The sequence below is a fragment of the Hemitrygon akajei genome, chromosome 18, assembly GCF_048418815.1.
Source record: "Hemitrygon akajei chromosome 18, sHemAka1.3, whole genome shotgun sequence".
NCBI classification, from domain to species: domain Eukaryota; kingdom Metazoa; phylum Chordata; class Chondrichthyes; order Myliobatiformes; family Dasyatidae; genus Hemitrygon; species Hemitrygon akajei.
In genome coordinates, this window is record NC_133141.1 from 11,844,216 (window position 1) to 11,866,399 (window position 22,184).

General features: G+C 44.3%; 1 protein-coding gene across 7 annotated transcripts in view; it reads right to left on the minus strand.

Moving 5' to 3' along the window:
- LOC140741086 (KAT8 regulatory NSL complex subunit 1-like) overlaps positions 1–22,184 on the minus strand; it is a 174,837-nt gene that overhangs the window by 20,405 nt on the left and 132,248 nt on the right. For 6 of the 7 annotated variants that reach the window (XM_073070808.1, XM_073070809.1, XM_073070807.1 and 3 more), the window contains 2 exons: positions 15,835–16,017; positions 4,035–4,184 (listed from right to left, as the gene is read on the minus strand). In XM_073070808.1, the coding sequence (XP_072926909.1) occupies positions 4,035–4,184; positions 15,835–16,017 (333 nt within the window). The remainder of the gene's footprint in view (positions 1–4,034; positions 4,185–15,834; positions 16,018–22,184) is intronic. The other variant, XM_073070813.1, reaches the window with a different exon arrangement.

Here is a 22,184-nt window from a genome sequence, read left to right on the forward strand (position 1 = left end):
CATGGGTGAAATGGACTCTTAAAAGATGGAAAACTATTATAAAAGAATATAAACTAGAGGGAGATATTGCAATTCCTAAATAGTGTGCATATGACTCGGATTTTACGCCGAATAAACTGGATGCTAGATTTAAGGACTGGACAGCTAAAGGAATAACAGTTCTTTGCAATATAATGAAAGAAGGAACACTGTTCAGTTTTGAAATACTTAAAGAGAAACACTTATTAGAAAAACAAGACTTCTATCAGTATTTACAGATGCGACAATATGTTAATACGATGGTTAAAAATGTAACCAAGGCAAGTACATGTTTGATAGAGCTATTTAGAAAAGCATAAATTCAGATAACGGTAGTAGAATCATTTCAAGCGTGTATAAGGGTTTGTCAAAACTTAAAACACATTCGACTTCATACATTAAAACAAAATGGGAGAAGGAAGGAGGGATAATTATATCTGAGGAAGAATGGACAGATATAGACATGGACGGACATGGAGGTATCAATGGAAGTGTACCAGTTTAAGAAATGGAGGGAGTTCGGATGGAAAAACATGGTAAGATATTTTATTACACCCGCTCAGAAATCCCATTATGATAGTAACCTCCCTGTTTGCTGGAGAGATTGTGGAAATCAAAATGCAAACCATTATCATATTTTCTGGGAATACCCCGTTATCAAAAACTATTGGAGTGGGATACACAGTGCCCTACAAGACATCTTTAAATGTGAAATACCCTTAGAAAGTAAGACCATATATTTTGGGTATATACCTCAAGAATGGTTGAAGAGGTAAATATTAATGAATATACTGTTGGTGGCTGGTAAAAAGACTCTTACTAGGAAATGGTTATCACAGGAGAGCCCAACCTTAAATGCATGGATGGAAATTACAATGGACATTTACAAAATGGAGAAGATAACAGCATCTGTTAATCATAAGTTGGAACAATTTGATTCACACTGGGAAAAATGGTTTAACTATATAACACCTCATAGGCCTAATTTTATTCTCACAAATCAATGAATATGTTGTAAAAAAAAACCGATCACTCCCTACTTGTACATAGTTTTCTCCTTTCGCTTGTTCTTTCCTCTCTTTTCTATAAGTGTATACCTTATATAAATATTATGTGGAGATTTGCGGCATATATAACTATATGATATATATGTACAATATCTGAAATACATCTTATGGAAATGTTTGTTGATGATGAACTTCAATAAAAAATAAATTACAAAAAAAAGGAATACAAAGAGTGCAGCAGAGTATCTGAGTAAGTGTGGAGGATGAAAGGAGGCCATGAAATATCATTGGCAGATAAGATTAAAGAGAATTCCAAGTTATTTTATAAGTATATTAGGAGAAAGAGGGTAGCTAGGTACCAAAATATTAATCTGTATGGAGGCCGGAGATGTGCACAACGTTCTAAATGAATACGTATTGCTTGTACTCACCAAGGAAAAATGTACGAAGGATAATGAATTAGGGAAAGATGCATTGATAGTCTGGAACATGTCAGCATTATGAAGGTGGAGGTGTTGGGTATCTTGGAATGCATTATAAATCCCCAGGGCCAAAGAGGTCAATCAGAGGTTTTTGTATCTTTGTTGGCCATGGTGAGGTACCAGAAGATTGAAGAAAAGCTAGCGTAGTTCTTTTACAACAGTTATAAAGCCAGGTAACAACAGAACAGTTAACGTACAGGAAAAGCTACTGAACAAAATTCCACAGGACAGTAATTATGTATATTTGGAAAGTTGAGAGAATCAGCACAGCTTTGTACAGGGGAAACCATATCTCACAAATTTGACTGAATTCTTCTGAGATGCTAACAAATGAGCTTGATGTAGGTGGGGCAGTAGTTGTTCTTTTCATGGACTTCAGCAAGGCACTTGACACAGTTTCACATGGCAAGATAAGTCATATAGGATCCAAAAGTGAGTTGGCTAAATGGATCCATAATTGGTTTGGTGATAAGAGATAGAGAATAGTGGTGGAAGGACAAAATCCTACAGCTCAGAGACAGGCCTTTACAGCCCACCTCATCCATGCCAACCATGTTGTCTATTCCATTTGTCTGCAGTAAGCCTATATCTCTCTTCACCTTTCCTATCCAAGGATTTCCAAACTTTTAAAATGCTGTAATTGCATCTGCCTCCCCCGACACCTCCTCTGGCAGCTTGTTCCAGATACCCATCATTCTCTGATAAATTTAGCTCTTAGATCTACTTTACATTTCTTGTCTCATCTTGAACCTGGACATCTCCTGCCCTAAAACAAAATTCCATGTATTTCTGATTGGAAGTCTGTAACTAGTGGTGTATCATGGAGTTTAGTGTTGTGACCTTCCTGTTTCTTTTAATAAATTAACAACCTGTAATGAACATAGGCATCATTTGCAAATTTGTGAGTAACAAGAAAATTTGTGGTATTGGGGAGCGTAAGGAAGCAGGACGTTTACAGTAAATGGTAGGGCAATAGGAATTGTTGATGAACACAGACCTAGGGGTACAAATCCAGTTTCCTGAATGCGACAACACAGATTGATAGGGTGCTGAAGGTGTGTCTGTCTATCTATCATCTATCTAATTTTTTTAAATTTGAGGTACAGCACAAAACAAGCCCTTCTGGCCCAACGAGCCGCACTGCCCAGCAACCCACCAACATAACACTAGCCTAATCACGGGACAATTTAGAGTGACTAATTAACCTACTAACCAGCACGTCTTTGGACTGAGGGAAGAAACCAGAGCATATGTAGAAACCATGGCCCTGGGAGTCATGAGGAGAATGTATAAGCTCCAGCACTGGAATTGAATTTTGAATGCTGAGTCGTAATAATGTTGTGCTATCCACTGTGCTACTGTGGCACCCACATGGTTTGCTTATCTTCAGAGATTGGGGCAGAGAATACAAGAACCTGGGTGATATGTTACTAGACACTGTTTGGAGTACTGTGTGCAGGATGCAATTGCTCTGGAAAGACTGCAGAGGAAATTCACTAGGATATGCCTAGACTGGAAGAATTGGATACACTGGGCTTATTTTCCCTGGAGAGGTGTCAGCTGAGGGATGACAGAAATAAATGAGATCTGAGGCTCAGATAGTTAAAATCTTTTTATCCTATTTTGGCCTATCAAGAACAAGGGGGCATATATTTAAGGTGAGAGAAAAAAAAAATTTAAAGGGACTCTGAAGAGTAATTTTTTTTGTTTACACAGACTGTTTGGTATGGAGAAGGTGATGGAATCCAGATATAAATACTAATTCAAGAGGCATGTAATTAGGCAAGGCATGGAAAAATGCAGTCCTAATGTGGGCAAATGGGATTAGCATAAATGGGTAGAAAGAGGGCCATTAGGTCCATTTCTGTGCTGTACAACTCCATGAATCTACAATCTAGGCAGCACAGTGGTTAAGAGTTCTGCCTCATGGCTCCACAGACCGAAGTCTGATCTTTAGTATGTAGGAGTTATCTCTGTAATACTATAAATCCGTCTTGGGTCCTGAACTCAGTCTGGTCTTAAAACTTGGTACTTTTGTTCTAGTACTAGTTGCCTCTCCCATTCCTTTGTGGACATTTTCAAAGCTCATCTGCCAAACATATTACTTTAAACCCCTCAATATATAATTGTTGTACTCATAGGTTTGGTTTGGAAAGGTATAATGCAGTGAAATTGAAGTTCCAAGATGATAATAACTGTACCCACAAGTTCCCTTTACTTATAACATGTATAGGCATGCTAATATCAACAGAATTGACAAGCATCCGAACTTCTGTAGTAATAGCAGATTTCTGCTGGAAGCACCAGAGCCCCTGCTACAATGAAGGATTTAATGTCACTACTCACTATAATGCTGGAATAGGGAACCATATAACAATTTCCTTGTGCTGATCCCAACAACTCCACTTCTGCAAAACCATGTAGGGAATGGAAATCATTGCTTAACGATTAAGCACAAAAGTTAACTGTTAGTACTTTTTCTTCTAATCATTAAGCTTTTCATCATTGATTCAGACACAAGACGCACCTTCCATTGCTTCTGATGAAGGTTCACGCTGTCTCCTTTTGTTTAGGAATTTCTCCTGTACATTAGCGTTCTCGAACTTGGAGTCTGACAGAAAATCATCACAGTGTTGCTTAAGTGGCTTCTCTGCACGATTCCTATTGTGGACATACTCTGCAATGAAGCGCCATTTTTCATTAGATATACTCTCGCATAGTCTGATAATTACTTCTTTCACCTGACTTTTCCCAAGGTTTTATAACAGGAACAGGAAGTTGTTCAAAATAACAACAAACTCAGTCAGATGCACTAATCTTCAATTTAATTGCACTACACAGCAACAATATTCCAAATTATAACTATTTAGTCAAAAATAAGGATTATTCTGTACCTCGTGCACCTAATAAAAGTGGCCACCGAGTGTATATTGCATGGAAAACATTCCTTATTTTTGTCTAAATAGTTAATGCAATGTGTTGTGCATTCAGAGATGCTATTCTGCACACCACTGTTGTAATGCGTGGTTATTTGAGTTACCTTCCTGTCAGCTTGAATCAATCTGGCCATTCTCCTCTGACCTCTATTTTCGCCCACAGAATTAGCACTCACTAGAGACCGTTGCGTGTTTAAAAATCCCAGGAGATCAGCAGTTTGAGATACTCAAACCACCCCATTTGGCACCAACAATTATTCTATGGTCAACGTCACTTAAATCACATATCTTTCCCCATTCGAGCACATTCAAGTCATCTACCGCATGCCAGCAATTTACACAATTCCATAACCTTCTGCTTTTTCTCCCAAGGAGGTGGAAGTTTGTTTCATTTGGCTAAAGATATATACAATTCCTCTTAAGTTACAGAATACTCTATATTTCATAAGACCATAAGACATAGGAGCAGAATTAGGCCAACTAGTCTGCTCCACCTTTCCATCCATCATGGCTGATTATTTAGCCCTCTTAACACCATTTTTATTATAAATGACTATAAATTGCACAATGCACATTTAGACAAGTCATAACGTAAAGATTTTTACTCCTCATGTATATGAAGGATGTAAGTAATAAAGTCAAGTCAATTCAATTCATATTTGATGCTCTTACTAATCAAGAACCTATCAACAGTGGCCAAAGGTGGTGTGGAGAGGAGATTGCAGATAATGACAACAGTGATCATAACTGTGGCAGCAGAAAGACTTGGTACCAAGGAAGAGAAGCAGGCCAAACAGCCATACGTTAAAAACAACAGAGCCACCAAAATCCACAACATCTGGAAAGAACTCAAGGCGCTCAAGCAACAACATAAATAGGCAAACCATGAGGAAAGGGCACCGCTGGAAGAACTGCATGTGATGCTGAGGAAAAGGCTCATAACTCTGAGAGTGGAACAACATCGGAGGCGCAGGAGAGAAAGAGCACAGAAAATATCTGCATTTATCAGTAACCCATCTCAGTTCACCAAACAGCTGCTGGGTCAGAAGAGAAGTGGAAAGCTGTCCTGCACAAAGGAACAGATGGACCAGCATCTTCGAAGCACCTTCAGTAACCCAGACAGAGAAATTGAACTGGGAGACTGTGAGGCCCTCATCTCCCCCGCAGAACCAACAGAGGCTTTCGACCTTTGAGAGCCTCTCTTCAAGAAGGTTCAGCAAGTAGTCAGGAAAGCCAGAGCTGTCTCAGTGCCTGGTCCAAGTGGCACCACCTACAATATCTACAAATGCTGCCCCGGCTTCTCTGGCGGCTGTGGAGAATCCTCAAGGTGGTCTGGAAGAGAGGCAAAGTGCCCAAGTAATGGAAGTAAGCAAACAGAGTGTGGATTCCAAAAGAAAAGAACTCTGAGAACATCAGCCAATTTAGGATAATATCCTTGCTGAGTGTTGAAGGGAAAATCTTCAGCGTGGTGGCAAAGCGCCTAACAGAGTACTTCCTGAGGAACAACTACATCGACACCTCCATCCAGAAGGGTGGCGTTTCAAGGGTACCAGGCTGCTTGGAGCACACTGGAGTCATCACACAGCTCCTGAGAGAGGCCAGAGAGAATAAGCGTGACTTAGTGGTTGGATTTGGCCAATGCCTATGGATCAATCCTCCACAAGGTTGTTGAAGATGCTCTGAAGAGGCACCATGTTCCTGAAGGAATCAGAGGCCTCCTTATGGACTACTACAACGAGTTCTACCTGAGAGTCAACAGGGCCAATAGCAGGCTGGAGATTGGTATCATCACAGGCTGCACCATCTCACTCATCCTTTTTGCCCTGGCAATGAATATGCTGGTAAAATCTGCAGAGCCAGAGTGTCAAGGCCTGAAATCAAGATCTGGGATCCGCCAACCACCAACATGAGCCTTCATGGATGATCTATCACTACGGAGTCAGTGCCTGGTGCTAGGTGGATTCTTAAGGGGCTGGAAAGGTTGATGAGGTGGGCAAGGATGTCCTATAAGCTTGCAAAATCAAGATCTGTAGTGTTGAAGAAGGGGAGAGTACAGGAGAAATTTTGTTTCTCTACTGAGGACATTCCAATTCCTACCATCACAGAGAACCCTGTTAAAAGTCTTGGGAAGATGTTTGATGCAACACTCAGAGATAAGGCAGCAATAAGAAACACCTGTGGGGAGTTTGAACAATGGTTGCAAGAGGTTGACAGGACTGGCCTTCCAGGGCGGTTTAAGGCATGGATTTACCAGCACGGTATACTACCAAGAATCCGCTGGCCACTGCTTCTCTATGAGTTTCCAATTTCCACTGTTGCTGAATTAGAGAGGGTAGTCAGCCGGTTCCTGCGAAGATGGCCAGGTTACCAAGGAACATCAGCAGCATTGCTCTCTACGGGAGTAACTGCAAACTGAGGCTCCCCCTGAAATCCATCGAGGAGGAGTTCAAGGTTTTGTTAGCAAGAGAGGTGCTGCAGTTCTGGGAATCTTCACATCCAGAGGTTGCCGGAGCAAGAGTGGCAGTGAGAACTGGAAGAAAGTGGAGAGCAGAGGCTGCAGTGGAAGAAGCTGAGGCGTGACTGCGCCACAAAGTGCTGGTGGGGGCAGTCGCCAAGGGAAGAGCAGAACTTGGAAGCCTTTAAGTCCCCCATTTTGACAAAGTACAAGGGAAAGAGCGATAAGAACTGGTCCAGAATGAAGTAAGGGCAGCTGTGGAGGAGGAGAGGACCAGCAGAGCAGTGGCAATGAAACAGCAAGGAGCCTGGACCAAATGGGAGCTGGTGATCGAGCGAAAGATCATGTGGAACGATCTCTGGAAGGTGGATCCACACCGTATTAAGTTCTTTATCCAGGCTGTTTATGATGTCCTTCCTAGCCCATCCAACCTGCACTGCCTTGCAGAACGACCAGCTTGCCCCCTCTGTGAGAAGACCGGTATGCTAGAGCATATTCTGAGCTGCTTCCCCAGAGCTCTTGCCGATGGCCGTTATTGGTGGCGGCATGACCAGGTCCTCCGGACAATTGCTGAGACAATCTCCAGCACCCTTAACATCTGCCATTAAACAAGTCCGGTCAAGAATACCATCTGCTTTGTCAAAGAGGGGGAAAGACCAACAGAACACCAGAAAGCAACCGGGTTGCTCCTCACTGTGCAGGACTGGAAGCTAAAAGCAGACCTGGGAAAATAGCTGCAGTTTCCTCAAGTATGAGAATCTGAAGAACAACTGCCGAAGAAGAGGCTGGAGAGCAAAGTTCTGGCCCGTGGAGGTCGGGTGTCGTGGCTTTTCAGGCCAGTCACTCTACAAAAGTACACACTGCACTTGGAATCACGGGAGAGAGAAGATGGAGACCCATTTCTACCTACCACAGATGCAGCAGAGAAAGCGTCAAGATGGCTCTGGATAAAGAGGGCAGATCCGTGGGTTGCTGCTAGGGCAAAGGCCGGGGTCTGATCAACCCTGGTCGGGTTGCCTGGGTGAGGGTGTATGATGTTGACAGACCTGAAATACCTGACGACCCCAGGCAACATCACTGATGATGTGCCCTAGCTTAGCACCATGCAGATGTTTCTGTAAGAAGAAGCCCTCTTAATACCATTTTTATTATAAATGACTATAAATTGCACAATGCACATTTAGACAGTCATAATGTAAAGATTTTAACTCATCTTGTATATGAAAGATGTAAGTAATAAAGTCAAGTCAATTCAATTCACATTTGATGCTCTTACTAATCAAGAACCTATCAACCTCTACTTTAAATACACCCAATGACTTGAACTCAATAGCTGTCTGTGGCAATGAGTTCCACAGACTCACTGCCCTCTGGCTAAAGAAATTCTTCATCTGTTCTAAATGGATGCCCCTCTATTCTGACGCTGTGCCCTCTGCTCCGAGACTCCCCCACTATAGGAAGCATCCTCTCCATGCCCACTCTGACCTAGACCTCTCAATGTTCGATCGGTTTCAGTGAGATCCCCTCCTCATTCTGCTAAACTCCATTGAGTACTGGCCCAGAGCCATCAACCGCTCCTCAAACATTAGCCCTTTCATTCCTGGGATCATTCTTGAGAACCTCCTCCACCTGTCTCCTCTGTTCTACACCAACTCTAGTGGAACACCACTAGTCACTGGCAGCCAATCAGAAAAGGTTCTCTTTATTGCCACTCTGTCTCCTTCCAGTCAACCTATCCATGAAAGTGTAGCGATGTGCTACACACAGCGCTGAAATAACAAGCAGTCGGTAAGTCGTTTCGAGACTAGTTTATTCAAACTTCGCGGTGCTGGCATTTAAATCCCTAGCGCCCGCCCTCTCCGGGAGGAAATGACATCAGAGGTGCATTACCAAAGTCTCCTCCCGTGCACTGGCTATTTGTGAGCCGGTTCCCCTGCGCAGAAAGTGGGTCGCCACATAACCACCCCCCCAGAACCGGCGATACACCCCCCAATGTCCACTATCTGGATCAGCCTCTGTTTGGGAGGTCTGCCTCTGTGCCGCGGTGCCTGAACCTCGACCGGCTGCGCCAAGTCCACATGGGCTGGTTTGAGTTGGTCTACCGTGAAAGCCTCCTCTCTCCCCCCAATGTACAGAACGTACGTGGACCCGTTGTTGTTGATCACCTAGAATGGCCCCTCGTACGGCCGCTGTAGCGGTGCCCGGTGTCCGCCCCTTTGTACAAACACAAACTTACAGTTCTGCAGGTCTTTGGGTACAGGGGTCGGGGTCCATCCATGCTGTGAAGTTGGTACGGGGGCCAGGTTGCTGAGCCTTTCGCGTAGCCTGTCCAGGACTGCTGCGGGTTCTTCCTCTTGTCCCCTTGGGGCTGGTATGAACTCTCCCAGGGGCGCGCCGTACACCAACTCGGCCAACGAGGCGTGCAGACCCTCTTTGGGCGCTGTACGAATTCCAAGCAGGACCCAGGGAAGCTCGTCCACCCAGTTAGGTCCTCTCAGGCGGGCCATGAGAGCCGACTTCAAGTGACGGTGGATGCGTTCCACCAGTCCGTTCGACTGTGGGTAGTAGGCAGTTCACCACAGGCTGGAGGTGAACTGGGCGCCTCTGTCGGAGGTAATGTGGGCCGGTACCCCGAAGCGTGCTACCCAGGTTGCGATCAGTGCTAGGGCGCAGGAATCGGCAGATGTGTTGGTGAGCGGGAACGCCTCTGGCCACCTTGTGAACCGGTCTACCATAGTTAGGAGGTACCACGCTCCTCGGGACACTGGTAGGGGGCTCACGATATCCACATGAATGTGGTCGAACCTCCGGTGGGTGGGTTCGAACTGCTGCGGCGGGGCTTTAGTGTGCCGCTGCACCTTGGCTGTTTGGCACTGCGTGCACATTCTGGCCCATTCACTGACCTGCTTGCGAAGTCCGTGCCACGCAAACTTGCTGGAGACCAGCCGGACGGTTGTCCTGATAGATGGGTGCGCCAAACCGTGTATGGAGTCAAAAACTCGCCGCCTCCAGGCTGCCGGGACGATGGGGCGAGGTTGGCCAGTAGCCACGTCGCACAGGAGGGTCCTCTCACCTGGGCCTATGAGAAAGTTCTGCAGCTGCAAACCCGAGACTGCGGTCCTGTAGCTGGGCATCTCGTCGTCTGCCTGCTGCGCCTCCACCAGTGCTGCAAAGTCCACCCCCAGGGACAGGGCCTGGACAGCTGGTCTGGAGAGTACATCCGCCACGACGTTGTCCTTTCCCGAGACATGCTGGATGTCCGTCGTGTACTCGGAGATGTAGGACAGATGTCGCTGCTGGTGAGCCGACCAGGGATCGGACACCTTCATGAACGCGAAGGTCAACGGTTTGTGGTCCGTGAACGCGGCGAACAGCCTGCCTTCCAAGAAGTACCTGAAATGCCGGATTGCCAGATACAGTGCCAACAGCTCCCGGTCGAAAGCACTGTACTTGAGTTCGGGTGGTCGTAGGTGCTTGCTGAAGAACACCAGGGGTTGCCAGCGCCCCTCGATGAGCTGCTCCAGCACCCCACTGACTGCTGTGTCAGATGCGTCCACCGTGAGGGCGGTCGGAACGTCCGTTCTGGGGTGCACCAGCATTGCGGCATCTGCCAAGGCTTCCTTGGCTTTAACGAAAGTGGCCGCGGCCTCCTCGTCCCAAGTAATGTCCTTGCCTTTACCCGACATCAGGGTGTACAAAGGATGCATGATACGGGCTGCTGAGGGGAGGAAACGGTGGTAGAAGTTCACCATACCAACGAACTCCTGCAGGCCTTTGACAGTGTTGGGCCAGGCAAAGTGGCAGATCACGCCTACCTTGGCGGGCAGAGGTGTTGCCCCGTCTTTGGTAATCCTGTGGCCCAGGAAATCAATGGTATCGAGACCGAACTGGCATTTGGCCGGGTTGATCATGAGGCTGAAATCACTCAGGCGGGAGTAGAGCTGCCAGAGGTGGGACAGATGCTCCTGACGACAACTGCTGGCTATAAGGATGTCATCCAAATAGATGAACGCAAAGTCCAGGTTGCGTCCCACCGCGTCCATTAGCCGCTGGAACGTCTGTGCGGCATTCTTCAGGCCGAATGGCATTCAGAGGAACTCGAACAGGCCGAACGGGGTGATGAGTGCTGTTTTGGGGATGTCTTCAGGGTGCACCGGGATTTGATGGTATCCCCGGACGAGGTCTACTTTGGAAAAGATTCTTGCCCCGTGCAGGTTTGCTGCAAAGTCCTGTATGTGCGGCACAGGGTAGCAGTCTGGAGTGGTAGCCTCGTTCAGTCTGCGGTAGTCGCTGCATGGTCTCCAACCCCCGGCTGCTTTGGGCACCATGTGCAGGGGGGAGGCCCATGGGCTGTCGGACCTCCGTACAATCCCCAATTCCTCCATCCTCTTGAACTCCTCCTTCGCCAGGCGGAGCTTTTCTGGGGGGAGCCTTCGTGTGTGGGCATGGAGGGGTGGTCCCTGGGTCGGAATGTGGTGCTGTACCCCGTGTCTGGGCATGGCTGCCGTGAACTGCGGTGCCAGAATCGATGGAAAGTCCGCCAGGATTCTGGTGAATTCGTTGTCCGACAGCGTGATGGAGTCCAGGTGTGGGGCCGGCAACTTGGCTTCACCCAGGGAGAATGTCTGGAAAGTCTCGGCATGTACCAAGTCTTTTCCCTTGCAAGTCGACCAGCAGGCTGTGAGCTCACAAGAAGTCTGCCCCCAGGAGTGGTTGGGCCACGGCGGCCAGTGTGAAGTCCCACGTGAACCGGCTGGTGCCGAACTGCAGTTGCACTGTGTGGGTGCGCCTTAGGTCTGTATCGTGCTGCCGTTTGCGGCCCTCAGGGTGGGTCCTGACTTCCTATTGCGGGTGTCGTACCCCGTCGGGGGCAAGACGCCGATCTCATCTCCAGTGTCGACCAAGAAGTGGTGTCCCGACTGTTTGTCCCAGACGTACAAGAGGCTGTCCTGGTGGCCTGCCGCCATAGTCATTTGCGGCAGCTGGCCCTGGCCCTTGCAGGGCAGGTGACAACGGCGGGCTTTTGTGCCCCACCGCTGGTGGTAGAAACACCACTGTTCACTATCCTCCTCACTCCTGCCTCTGTGTTGTGTGCGCCCCCCTGCCGGGCCTGGTCTGGTCTGCTGTTGGGCGCGTGGCCTGGTAATCTGACGGACGGACGCCATGCTCTCCCTCTCGGCTTTCCACAGCACGTCTGCCCGGGCCGCCACCTTCCGGGGGTTGCTGAAATCTGCGTCGGCCAGCAGCAGATGTATGTCCTCGGGCAGTCGCTCTAGGAACGCTTGCTCGAACATGAGGCAGGGCTTGTGTCCGTCAGCCAGGGACAGCAACTCGTTCATCAATGCTGACGGCAGTCTGTCTCCCAAACCGTCCAGGTGAAGCAGGCAGGCACCCCGCTCACGCCGTGAGAGGCCAAAGGTCCCAATGAGCAGCGCCTTGAATGCTTCATATTTGCCTTCTTCCGGGGGCGACTGTATGAAATCCGCAACCTGGTCAAGGGCGCTCACCACGTGGTAGTAACGTGTGGAATCAGATGATATCTGCTGAATCTGGAACTGGGCTTCTGCTTGGCCAAACCACACGCGTGGTCGCAGCGTCCAGAAAGTCGGCAGTTTTAGCGAAACTGCGTGAACAGATGAAGAGTCGGTCATCTTTGGTCCAAATCCCATTTGGACCGTCGGGGTCACCAATGTAGCGATGTGCTACACACAGCGCTGAAATAATGACACGCAGTCGGTAAGTTGTTTCGAGACTAGTTTATTCAAACTTCGCGGTGCTGGCATTTAAATCCCTAGCACCCGCCCTCTCCGGGCGGAAATGACATCAGAGGTGCATTACCAAAGTCTCCCCCCGCGCGCTGGCTATTTGTGAGCCGGTTCGCCTGCGCAGAAAGTGGGTCGCCACAAAAGTAACTTTCTTGTAATACAATGGGCTCATCCTGTTAAGCAGCCTCATGTGTGGTACCTTGTCAAAGAACTTCTGAAAATCTAAGTAAAAAATACTCACACTGACTTTCCTTTGTCTATCCTGCCTGTTATTTCCTCAAAGAATTCCAACAGATTTGTCAGGCAAGATTTACCCTTAAGGAAACCATGCTGACTTCAGCCTTTTTATTATGTGGCACTAAGTAACCCAAGACCTCATCCTTAATAATGGACTCCAACATCTTCCCAACCACTGAAGTCAGGCTAACTGGCCTATAGTTTCCTGCCTTTTGCCTCCTTCCTGTCTTAAAGAGTAGAGTGACTTTAAATTTTTCAGTCCTCTGGAATCATTCCGGAAAAAAATTCTTGAAAGATTGCTACTATTTTTTGTTTGTTAATTGGTTTATTTAGAGATCAGCACGGAATTGGCAATCTTGACCCTTTGAGCCACATTGTCCAGCAATTCCTGATTTAACCCCAGCCTGATCACGGGACAATTTACAATAACCAATTAACCTACTAACTGGTACATCTTTGGACTGTGGGAGGAAACTGAAGGACCTGGGGAAAATCTACGCATTCCACAGGGAGGATGTACAGACTTCTTGCAGATGATGTTGGAGTTGAACTCCAAAATCTGATGCCCCGAGCTGTAATAGCATTGTACTAATTGCTATGCTACCATGGCACCTCCACAATCTTTTCAGTTACCTCTTTCAGAACCTTGGGGTGTAGTCCATCTGGTTCAGATGATTCATCTACTTTTGGACCTTTCAGCTTCCCAAGTACCCCTCCTTAATAATAGCAACTATAGTCACTTCTGTCCCTGACACACTTGAATTTCTGGGATACTGCTAGTGTCTTCCATTGTGAAGACTGACGCAAAAATAACATTTGTCTGCCATTTCTTTGTCCCCCATTACTACCTCTCCAGCAACATTTTCCAATATATACACTCTTGTCCGTTTTTACTGTTTATCTGATAAAACTTTTGTTATCCTCCTTGATATTTTTGGCTAGCTTACCTTCATATTCCATCTTTTTTCTCCTTATTGCTTTTTTAGATTCCTACTGTTGGTATTTAAAAGCTTCCCAATCATCTAACTTCCCACTAATTTTTGCTCTATTATGTGCCCTCTCTTTTACTTTCATGCTGTCTTTGACTTCCCTCATCAGCCAAGATTTCCTCATCCTCCCTTTAGAATACTTTTTCTTCTTCGGGATGTATTTATCCTGCATCTTCTGAATTGTTCCCAGAATTCCTGCCATTGCTGTTCTGCTGTCATCTCTGCTTGAGTCCCCTTCCAATCAACTTTGGCCACCTCCTCTCTCATGCCTTTGTAATTCCCTTTACTCCAATGTAATACTGATACATCTGATTTTTGCTTCTCCCAAATGCAGGGGAAATTCTATCATATTACAATCATTGGCTCCATAAGGTTCCTTTACTTTAAGCTCCCTAACCAAATCTGGTTCATTACACAACACCCAATCCAGAATTGCCTTTTCCCTAGTAGGCTCAACCACAAGCTGCTCTAAAAAGCCATCTCGTGGAGATTCTACAAATTTCTCCTCTCGGGATCCAGCACCAACCTGATTTTCTCAACCTACCTGCATATCAAAAACACTTTGACTATTGCAATATTGCCCTTTCTACATGCCTTTTCAATCTTCCATTGTAATTTGTACCCCACATCATGGCTACTATTTGGAGGCCTGTATATAACTTCCATCAGGGTCTTTCTATCCTTACAGTTTCTTAACTCTACCTACAAGGATTCTACATCTTCCAACCCTATATCATCCCTTTCTAAGGATTTGTTCAAACTTGCACCCACGTTATTGGAAGTTGAATTTCTATCCTTTTCCAAACTTTGTCCTTTTTAAATTCTGGAGAATTTCAAAATCTCTTTTGCACTCTCCTTCCCTTCTACTTTATTCTCACTTTTCCAAATTGTTGAAGTTACTACTTAGTTTAAGACACGCTTCAACTCATCCCACTGACTGCAACTTTGCCCTATCATCTACTTATCCTTCCTGACAGTCTCACTACCCACTGTATCTACTTGGATACCAACTGCCCCATTCTCTGCCCTATCACTCCGCAAACCTTTCTGCAAGGAATTTGGTTTCCCTTGAGTTCAGGTATAACCCACCCTTTTTGTACAGGTTGTACCTTCCTCAGAAGAGATCCCAATGATCCTGAAATCTGAAACCCTGCCCCCTGCACCAGTTCCTCAGCCACACATTCATCTGCCGTATCATCCTTTTCTGACCCTCACTGGTGCATGGCAAGGGCAGCAATCCAGAGATTACTACCCTTGAGGTCTTAACTCTTCACCTTTCTACCTGTATTCTTTCTTCAGGACCTCCTCACTTTTCCTACCTATGTCGTTGGTAGCAATATGTATCACAACTTCTGGGTGTTCACCCACCTCCTTTAGAATGCTGTGGACCCGATCCCTGACATTGGCACCTGGGAGGCAACATATCATAGAAACATAGAAAACCTACAGCACAATGGTGTTTATCTGAATCCCTTGTCACTACTGCACTCCTTTTCTCCTCTCTTCTCTTCTGACCACAGACACAGACTCACTGCAGCTTTCCACTGGTAGATTGCTCCTTCAATAGTATCCAAGGTAGTATATTTGAGGGCACAGGGGTACTCTGCACTGGCTGCCTATTTCCTTTCCCACTCCTGCAATAATTGAAGCCACAGAGCACAACTCACTAAAATGTGAAATATCTTCATTTGGTACATTATTCTTCGAAATTTCCATTATATTTCTGCCTCTTCGTATCAAATTCTGGTCATAGGAGCTGTTAGGTGTTCGCCAAACATGGATGTACAACCGTTAGAAAATGCTTTTTAAGTTAACTGTTAGCATGTGCAAAGCCTAGATATCAACATTTGAATGAGAAGTGCTAGGTCAGTTACCATTGTATCTGCTTAATTTCTGCAAACCACAAAATATGCCCCTAGGAAACGGCACCAATAATGATACTTACTAGCTGATGCGAGTATGGAGTTGGTCAGTTTTTGCTGTGTTTTCTGGGTTGGATCCGGCAGAAAAGACGCTGATGAACCTTTGTGTTTTAGCATCACTTTTTTGGAAGCTTTGCTCTTATCCAACGATTTATTCTGTGGATAACCTTTCAGAACAGGTTGCAAGTACAGATTCAGTGGGATATCTGAGGAGAGAGCAAAACAAAATACATTCACATACTTCTAATGCTTAGTATGCACAGTGCTTCTTAGCTGTGAAATGGTCTGTCTTTCCAGCAGATGGGAGTATTATGTAATAATAGCTTACCTCTGTACAAGTCGGGGCAAAAATTTCACCTGGAAGATACACTTGTGGAAATGCATTATTTCCTCTAAGGTATTAATGCTCCCCCCACCCCCCCATAAGCATTTACTTTCCATTTGTAGCACGGTCTGAGAAAATGCAGCATGAAAACATATTCACCATGTTGAAATTGAGGAAAACCAGCATGCCAGAAGTGCAATATGCCAACTTAAATTGCGTATTACCTCTAGCCTTACCCTAAAACAGATAAAGCTATGATGGAGAACCCAGTTCACACACATTAGTGGAAACAATTAGAGATGCTCAAATATTTTAAATGAGTAACATTTGATCAAAAGTGTGAAACACTGTGTGCAGAAGTAATTTTAACTTTACAGTAGTCAGATGAACTTAGAGCAAAAATCAGGAAAAATTTTCACAACCGCTCAAGTTGAAATCCACATGAGCGATTACTGCATGTCATTCTACTCCAAGTGGAGGACAGAATCTGTACAGTGTGCTGCAGCCACCTGGTGGTATGAATCTGTTTTGCAGTCTTGAAAACTATTGCAGATATGCTGGCTCTGAAGAATACATTCAAACTAATGCAGAGGTGCTGGCTGTGCAGGATACACAGACTACTGTAGGTATGCTGGCTGTGCAGGATACATTCAAAATACTGTAGATATGCTGGCTGTGCAGGACACACACAGACTACTTGCAGGTATGCTGGCTGTGCAGGACACATTCAAAATACTGCAGATATGCTGGCTGTGCAGGATACACAGACTACTGCAGATATGCTGGCTGTGCAGGATACATTCAAAATACTGCAGATATGCTGGCTGTGCAGGATACATTCAAATTATTGCAGATATGCTGGCTGTGCGGGATATAATCAAATTATTGCAGATATGCTGGCTGTGCGGGATATAATCAAATTATTGCAGATATGCTGGCTGTGCGGGATATAATCAAATTATTGCAGATATGCTGGCTGTGCAGGATATAATCAAATTATTGCAGATATGCTGGCTGTGCGGGATATAATCAAATTATTGCAGATATGCTGGCTGTGCGGGATATAATCAAATTATTGCAGATATGCTGGCTGTGCAGGATACATTCAGACTATTGCAGATATGCTGGCAGTGCAAGATACATTCAAACTACTGCAGATATGCTGGCTGTGCAGGATACAATCAAATTATTGTCGATATACTGGCTGTGATCAACACACATAGTGGAGGAACTCAGCAGGTTAGGCAGCATCTCTGGAGGGATATGGAGAAAAGATACTTCATCTGGACTGGATATTATGGGAAGGGTTTCATTAAAAAGAATGAATGTTTCATTTATGTTTTCAACAAGGGAGTGAGGGAGGGAGGGAGGGAGAGAGGAAAAAAACAGGAGAATTTGATCAACAAAAATCAATTTTGATTAGAAATGTGCCTTTCATTAAACTTGAACAGTGGCATTTCCAATTATGATTTTAGGTTCACTTCCAGGGAAACAAAAGAGACATTCATTTTTTTATCCACCTTACTCTGGACATACAACACACTGCTTCATTAACAAATTAATGAATTTCTGTGTGCATACCCTTGTATGATATCAATGCCTCTCTATTCCACTCAATATTCTGGCCGTGACTCAGTAATGACTTTTACTAAGAAACAAACCTCATGTCACAGCCTCTTAAGTGAATATATCAGATAGCACCATTGCGCAGAAGCAAATTTGCAGCAGTTGCATTGATAATTGATCCAGTTTTGAACTGATTTTAATTCACAGCAAATTTCATGTTTTAAAAGATAAAATTTGCTCAGAAAGAGTTTGGTGTTAAAAGCAACTTCCAAAAGAAAAAAATGTACGTTTAAAACAAAAAGACGGAATATGATGAAATTGCCAATTAGTTAACTATTCGATGGCATTCAATAAACACTCACATGTAATGCGGGATGTTTAATAGAACACGAGAATACAGTCCATGATGCTCTGCTGACTTTATAACCTACTCTCAGCTCCATCTAATCCTTTCATTCTACTTCCTCCATTTCTCTATCATCCATGTGCCTATGCAAGAGTTTCTTAAATATCCAACATATCTGCCCCATCACGCCTGGCACAGCATTCAACGCACCTCCCACTCTGTGGAAAGTAACTTAGCTCTGACATTCCCACTAAACTTTCCTCCAATCGCCTTAAAATGCTCCCTTGTATTAACCATTTATGCCCTGGGAAAAAGTCTGGCTATCCACCTGATCTATGCTTCTTAATCATCTTGTACACATCCATCAAGTCACCTCTCATCCTCTTTCACTCCAAAGAGAAAAATCTGAGTTTGCTCAACCTATACTCATAAGACTTGCTCTCTAATCCAGGCAGCATCCTGGTAAATCTCCCCTGCAACCTCTCTAAAGCTACCACATCCTTCCTCTAAGGAAGTGACAGAACTGATCACAATATTCCCAGTGTAATCTAACAAGTATTTGCATCAGAAATTTGAAATCTCACTCATTCAGGGCAGAACTGGAAAAGAAAGCTCAGTAAGCAAGTTAAATTACATCGGTTTATGTGGACGGCTCACAGATTTTTGGATTTTAAGATTATTATGCCCTCAGTTTGGATCCAAACTGTGAAGATTTTGCCCAGATTGCCTATATGGCCCCAAATTCATTAAAAATCTGTACTGCTTGCACTTGCAACAACAGTGCATGATCTTGCTGCATATATTAAATGTGATACTAGGCTCAGAATGGCAGATTTGTTCCCGGCCAGCCTTACCTCAGAGCTGAATGTTACAACTGTGTTGTTTATGGAAGGCTCTGCTGTGTAAGTTTTAAATCACCCTCTAATCCCAGACAAACTCCCTGGCTTGATAAAACAAATTGCAAATAAAATGGTAGTTATGGCTACCAACAACAGAAAAACTGTTACATACAGATTATCAGGGAGGATATCCTCATAAAATAATATCATAAAATAAAAAACTGGTATTAGTCTGGAGGATGAATTCAAAGAATGCATTGAGGACAGCTTCCTGAAGCATGCCATCATGAAATCAACAAGGGACTGAGCTATATTTGTATAACAAGATAAGATTAATTAGTAATATTAAAGGAGCAGCTCCAAGAAGAAATGTCATATGGCATACAGTTTAGAACAGCAATAAAATTTGAAAATATAATCTTGAAGCCATAACGTCATTGCAAAGGGTGAACTGCTTAGACTGATTGGGGAAATTAAAAGGCTTGCCTATAGATTAACAATAACAAACTTTGAGAAATAGTTCAAAGTTTTCAAGTATGCATTCGATTGAGAAATTAAACCTTCGTCCATGGGTAACTGAAATAATGAAGGACAAGACTAAAAGCTTATTGTCACTAGGGAAAACGGAAAACAGAGTATTTAAAAAACAGCATGCAATGAAAATGTTAAAGGAGAAGATAGAAGGAAAAAAACACAGGAAATATAGACAAGAGTCTTAGAGCAGCTGCAGCTCAAAATCAAAAATAAATGCATAACAGAAACTATGGGAAATGTAAAAACTGAAAACATGAATCAAACATTTATAACATATCACTCTACAAGGTGTGGTCACTATAATGGAAAGAGGACGATGCAATACAAGAGACAGTGAATGCACTGATTGAAACCTTCCAAACTTGAAAATTCCAGAATAACCTATGAATGAACAACAAGCAAATCCAGTGAGACGAGTGAGAGTGAGAGAGAGAGTAAGAGAGAAAGACAGGTATATGTGGGCAAACTGCCTGACATTATCTCACTTTACAACAGAGGATTCTGCTTTTTAGGGTCTTTAAGTGCAGCCTCACCAACATCTTCAGTTTTAACATTATGTCCCAGTTTTTGTACTTAATGTACTCAACTTTTGTACAATTAAGGAGAGCATACCAAACAACTTAACTATAGTCTCTACTTGTGTAACACACACACAATGCCGGTGGAACGCAGCAGGCCAGACAGCATCTATAGGAAGTACAGTTGACGTTTCGGGCCGAGACCCTTCGTCAGGACTAACTCTCTACTTGTGTCACCACTTTCTGGACACAATATACCTGGGCCCCAGGTATCTCTTTTACAGAACTCTCCAGGGCCTTTCCACTCGCTCTGTAATTCCTGCACTAGCTTAAATTCCCAAAAAGCACTATTTCACACTTGTCTGAGTTAAAATTCCATCTGTCATTCCTTTGCTCACTTCCTCACATGATCTAGATCCTGTAGTAAACTTAGACATCCTTCTTCACTGTCCACTATACCACTCATTTGTGTGTTATCCAAATTTAGTAACCATGCCACCTAGTGTACATTCTCATCCACATCGCTGATATGGATAACAGTGGAGCCAGTACCGATCCCTGGACCACAGTAATAGTCACATGGTTGCCCCGTCTAGTCAGGCCATGTAGATACTATCTGAGATAACTACCCTGGACCCACTTAACAAATTCAACCTCATCCAAGCTCTTTGTGCTTTGGCAGTGCCAGTCAATATTCGAGAAGTTAAAATCACCTGCTATGACAATGCCATTATTCTTACAGATAACTGCCATCTACCTATATTTTTGCTCTAGCTTTCACAAACTATTCGGGGACTATAACACAATCCAAACAAGGTGATCATCCCCTTTATTTCTCAGCTCCATCCATAGAGTCTCACTGGACAATCCACCAGGAATATCCTCTCCAAGTACTGTGCGATGTTTTCCCTAATCAAAAAGAGGAAATAAGGACAAAAAAGAGGCATGAAACAGCTTTGTCAGAGAAGATTAAGGAGAATCCAAAGATATTTACAAATATATTAAGGAGAAAGAGTAGTAAGAGAGAGAAAATAGGGCCACTCCAGACCAAGGTGGACATCTACTATATGTGTGGAGCCGCAGGAGATGGGCAAAGTGCTTAAATGAATGTTTTTAACATGAAAAAGGACAAAGATTTCAGAACTTGAGATAGTTGATGGGGATGTTGTGGGGGTAATCTGCATTGCAGCTGAGGATAGATTTGATGTCTTAAAACTGAAAAGTTTGGACTGCTATATATAGATCCCTGGGAACTATTAACTAAATGGATTATTAAACCTAACATCTGTGGCAGGTAAGTTACTTGAGGGAATTCTGAAGGATAAGATATATAAAATTTGGAAAGACAGGAGTTGATTAGGAATAAACAGTATGGCTTTGTGTATGGGAAATCATTTCTCACAATTGGATTGAGTGTTTTTGTAGTAACCAAGGTCGGTGAGGGCAGTGCAGTAAATGTGGTTTTGACATAATGTTCCGCATAGTAAGCAGCCATGGAAAGTTAGATTGCATGGAGTCCAGGGAGAACTAGCTATTTGGATAAGCAACTGGCGTGACAGTAGGAAGAAGAGTGTGATGGCAGAATGTTGCTGGAGGCCCCAGACTAGGGGTGTTCCTAGAGTCAGTGCTAGACCCATTGGTATTTGTCATCTATATCTATGATTTGGATGCATAAGGCATGGTTAGTAAGTTTGCAGATGACACTAAAATAAGTGGTGCTGTTGAGAGTGAAGATGTTTATCAGGACATACAAAGGGATTTTGATCAAGTGGGTAAGTGTGCCGAGGAGGAACAAATGAGGGTCGGACTTTCACAATGAACTTCAGTGTCCTGGGGAATATTCTGAACAGAAGAACCTAGGTATACAAGCACATGGTTTTCTGAAAGTGATGCAGCAGGTAGATAGGGTGATGAATGTAGCTTTTGGCATTCCAGTCTTTAGTAGTCAAGGGACTGAGTATAGTAACTGGTATGTTACGTTGCAGTTGTACATTGTGGAGGCTGCATTTGGAATAGTGCATTAGGTATTGGTCTCCCTGCTGTAAGAAAGATACCATAAAGTTGGAGAGAGTGCAGAGGAAATTTATGAGGATGTTGCCAGGACTTGGAAGGACTGTTGTGGAGGGTGGTCGAGCAAGTTGGACCTTATTTCACTGGAATGTAGGAGAATGAGTGCTGATATTATAGATCTGTACAAAATCATAAGGAGTATAGAGAGATTTAGTCTTTTGCCCAGGATTGAAGA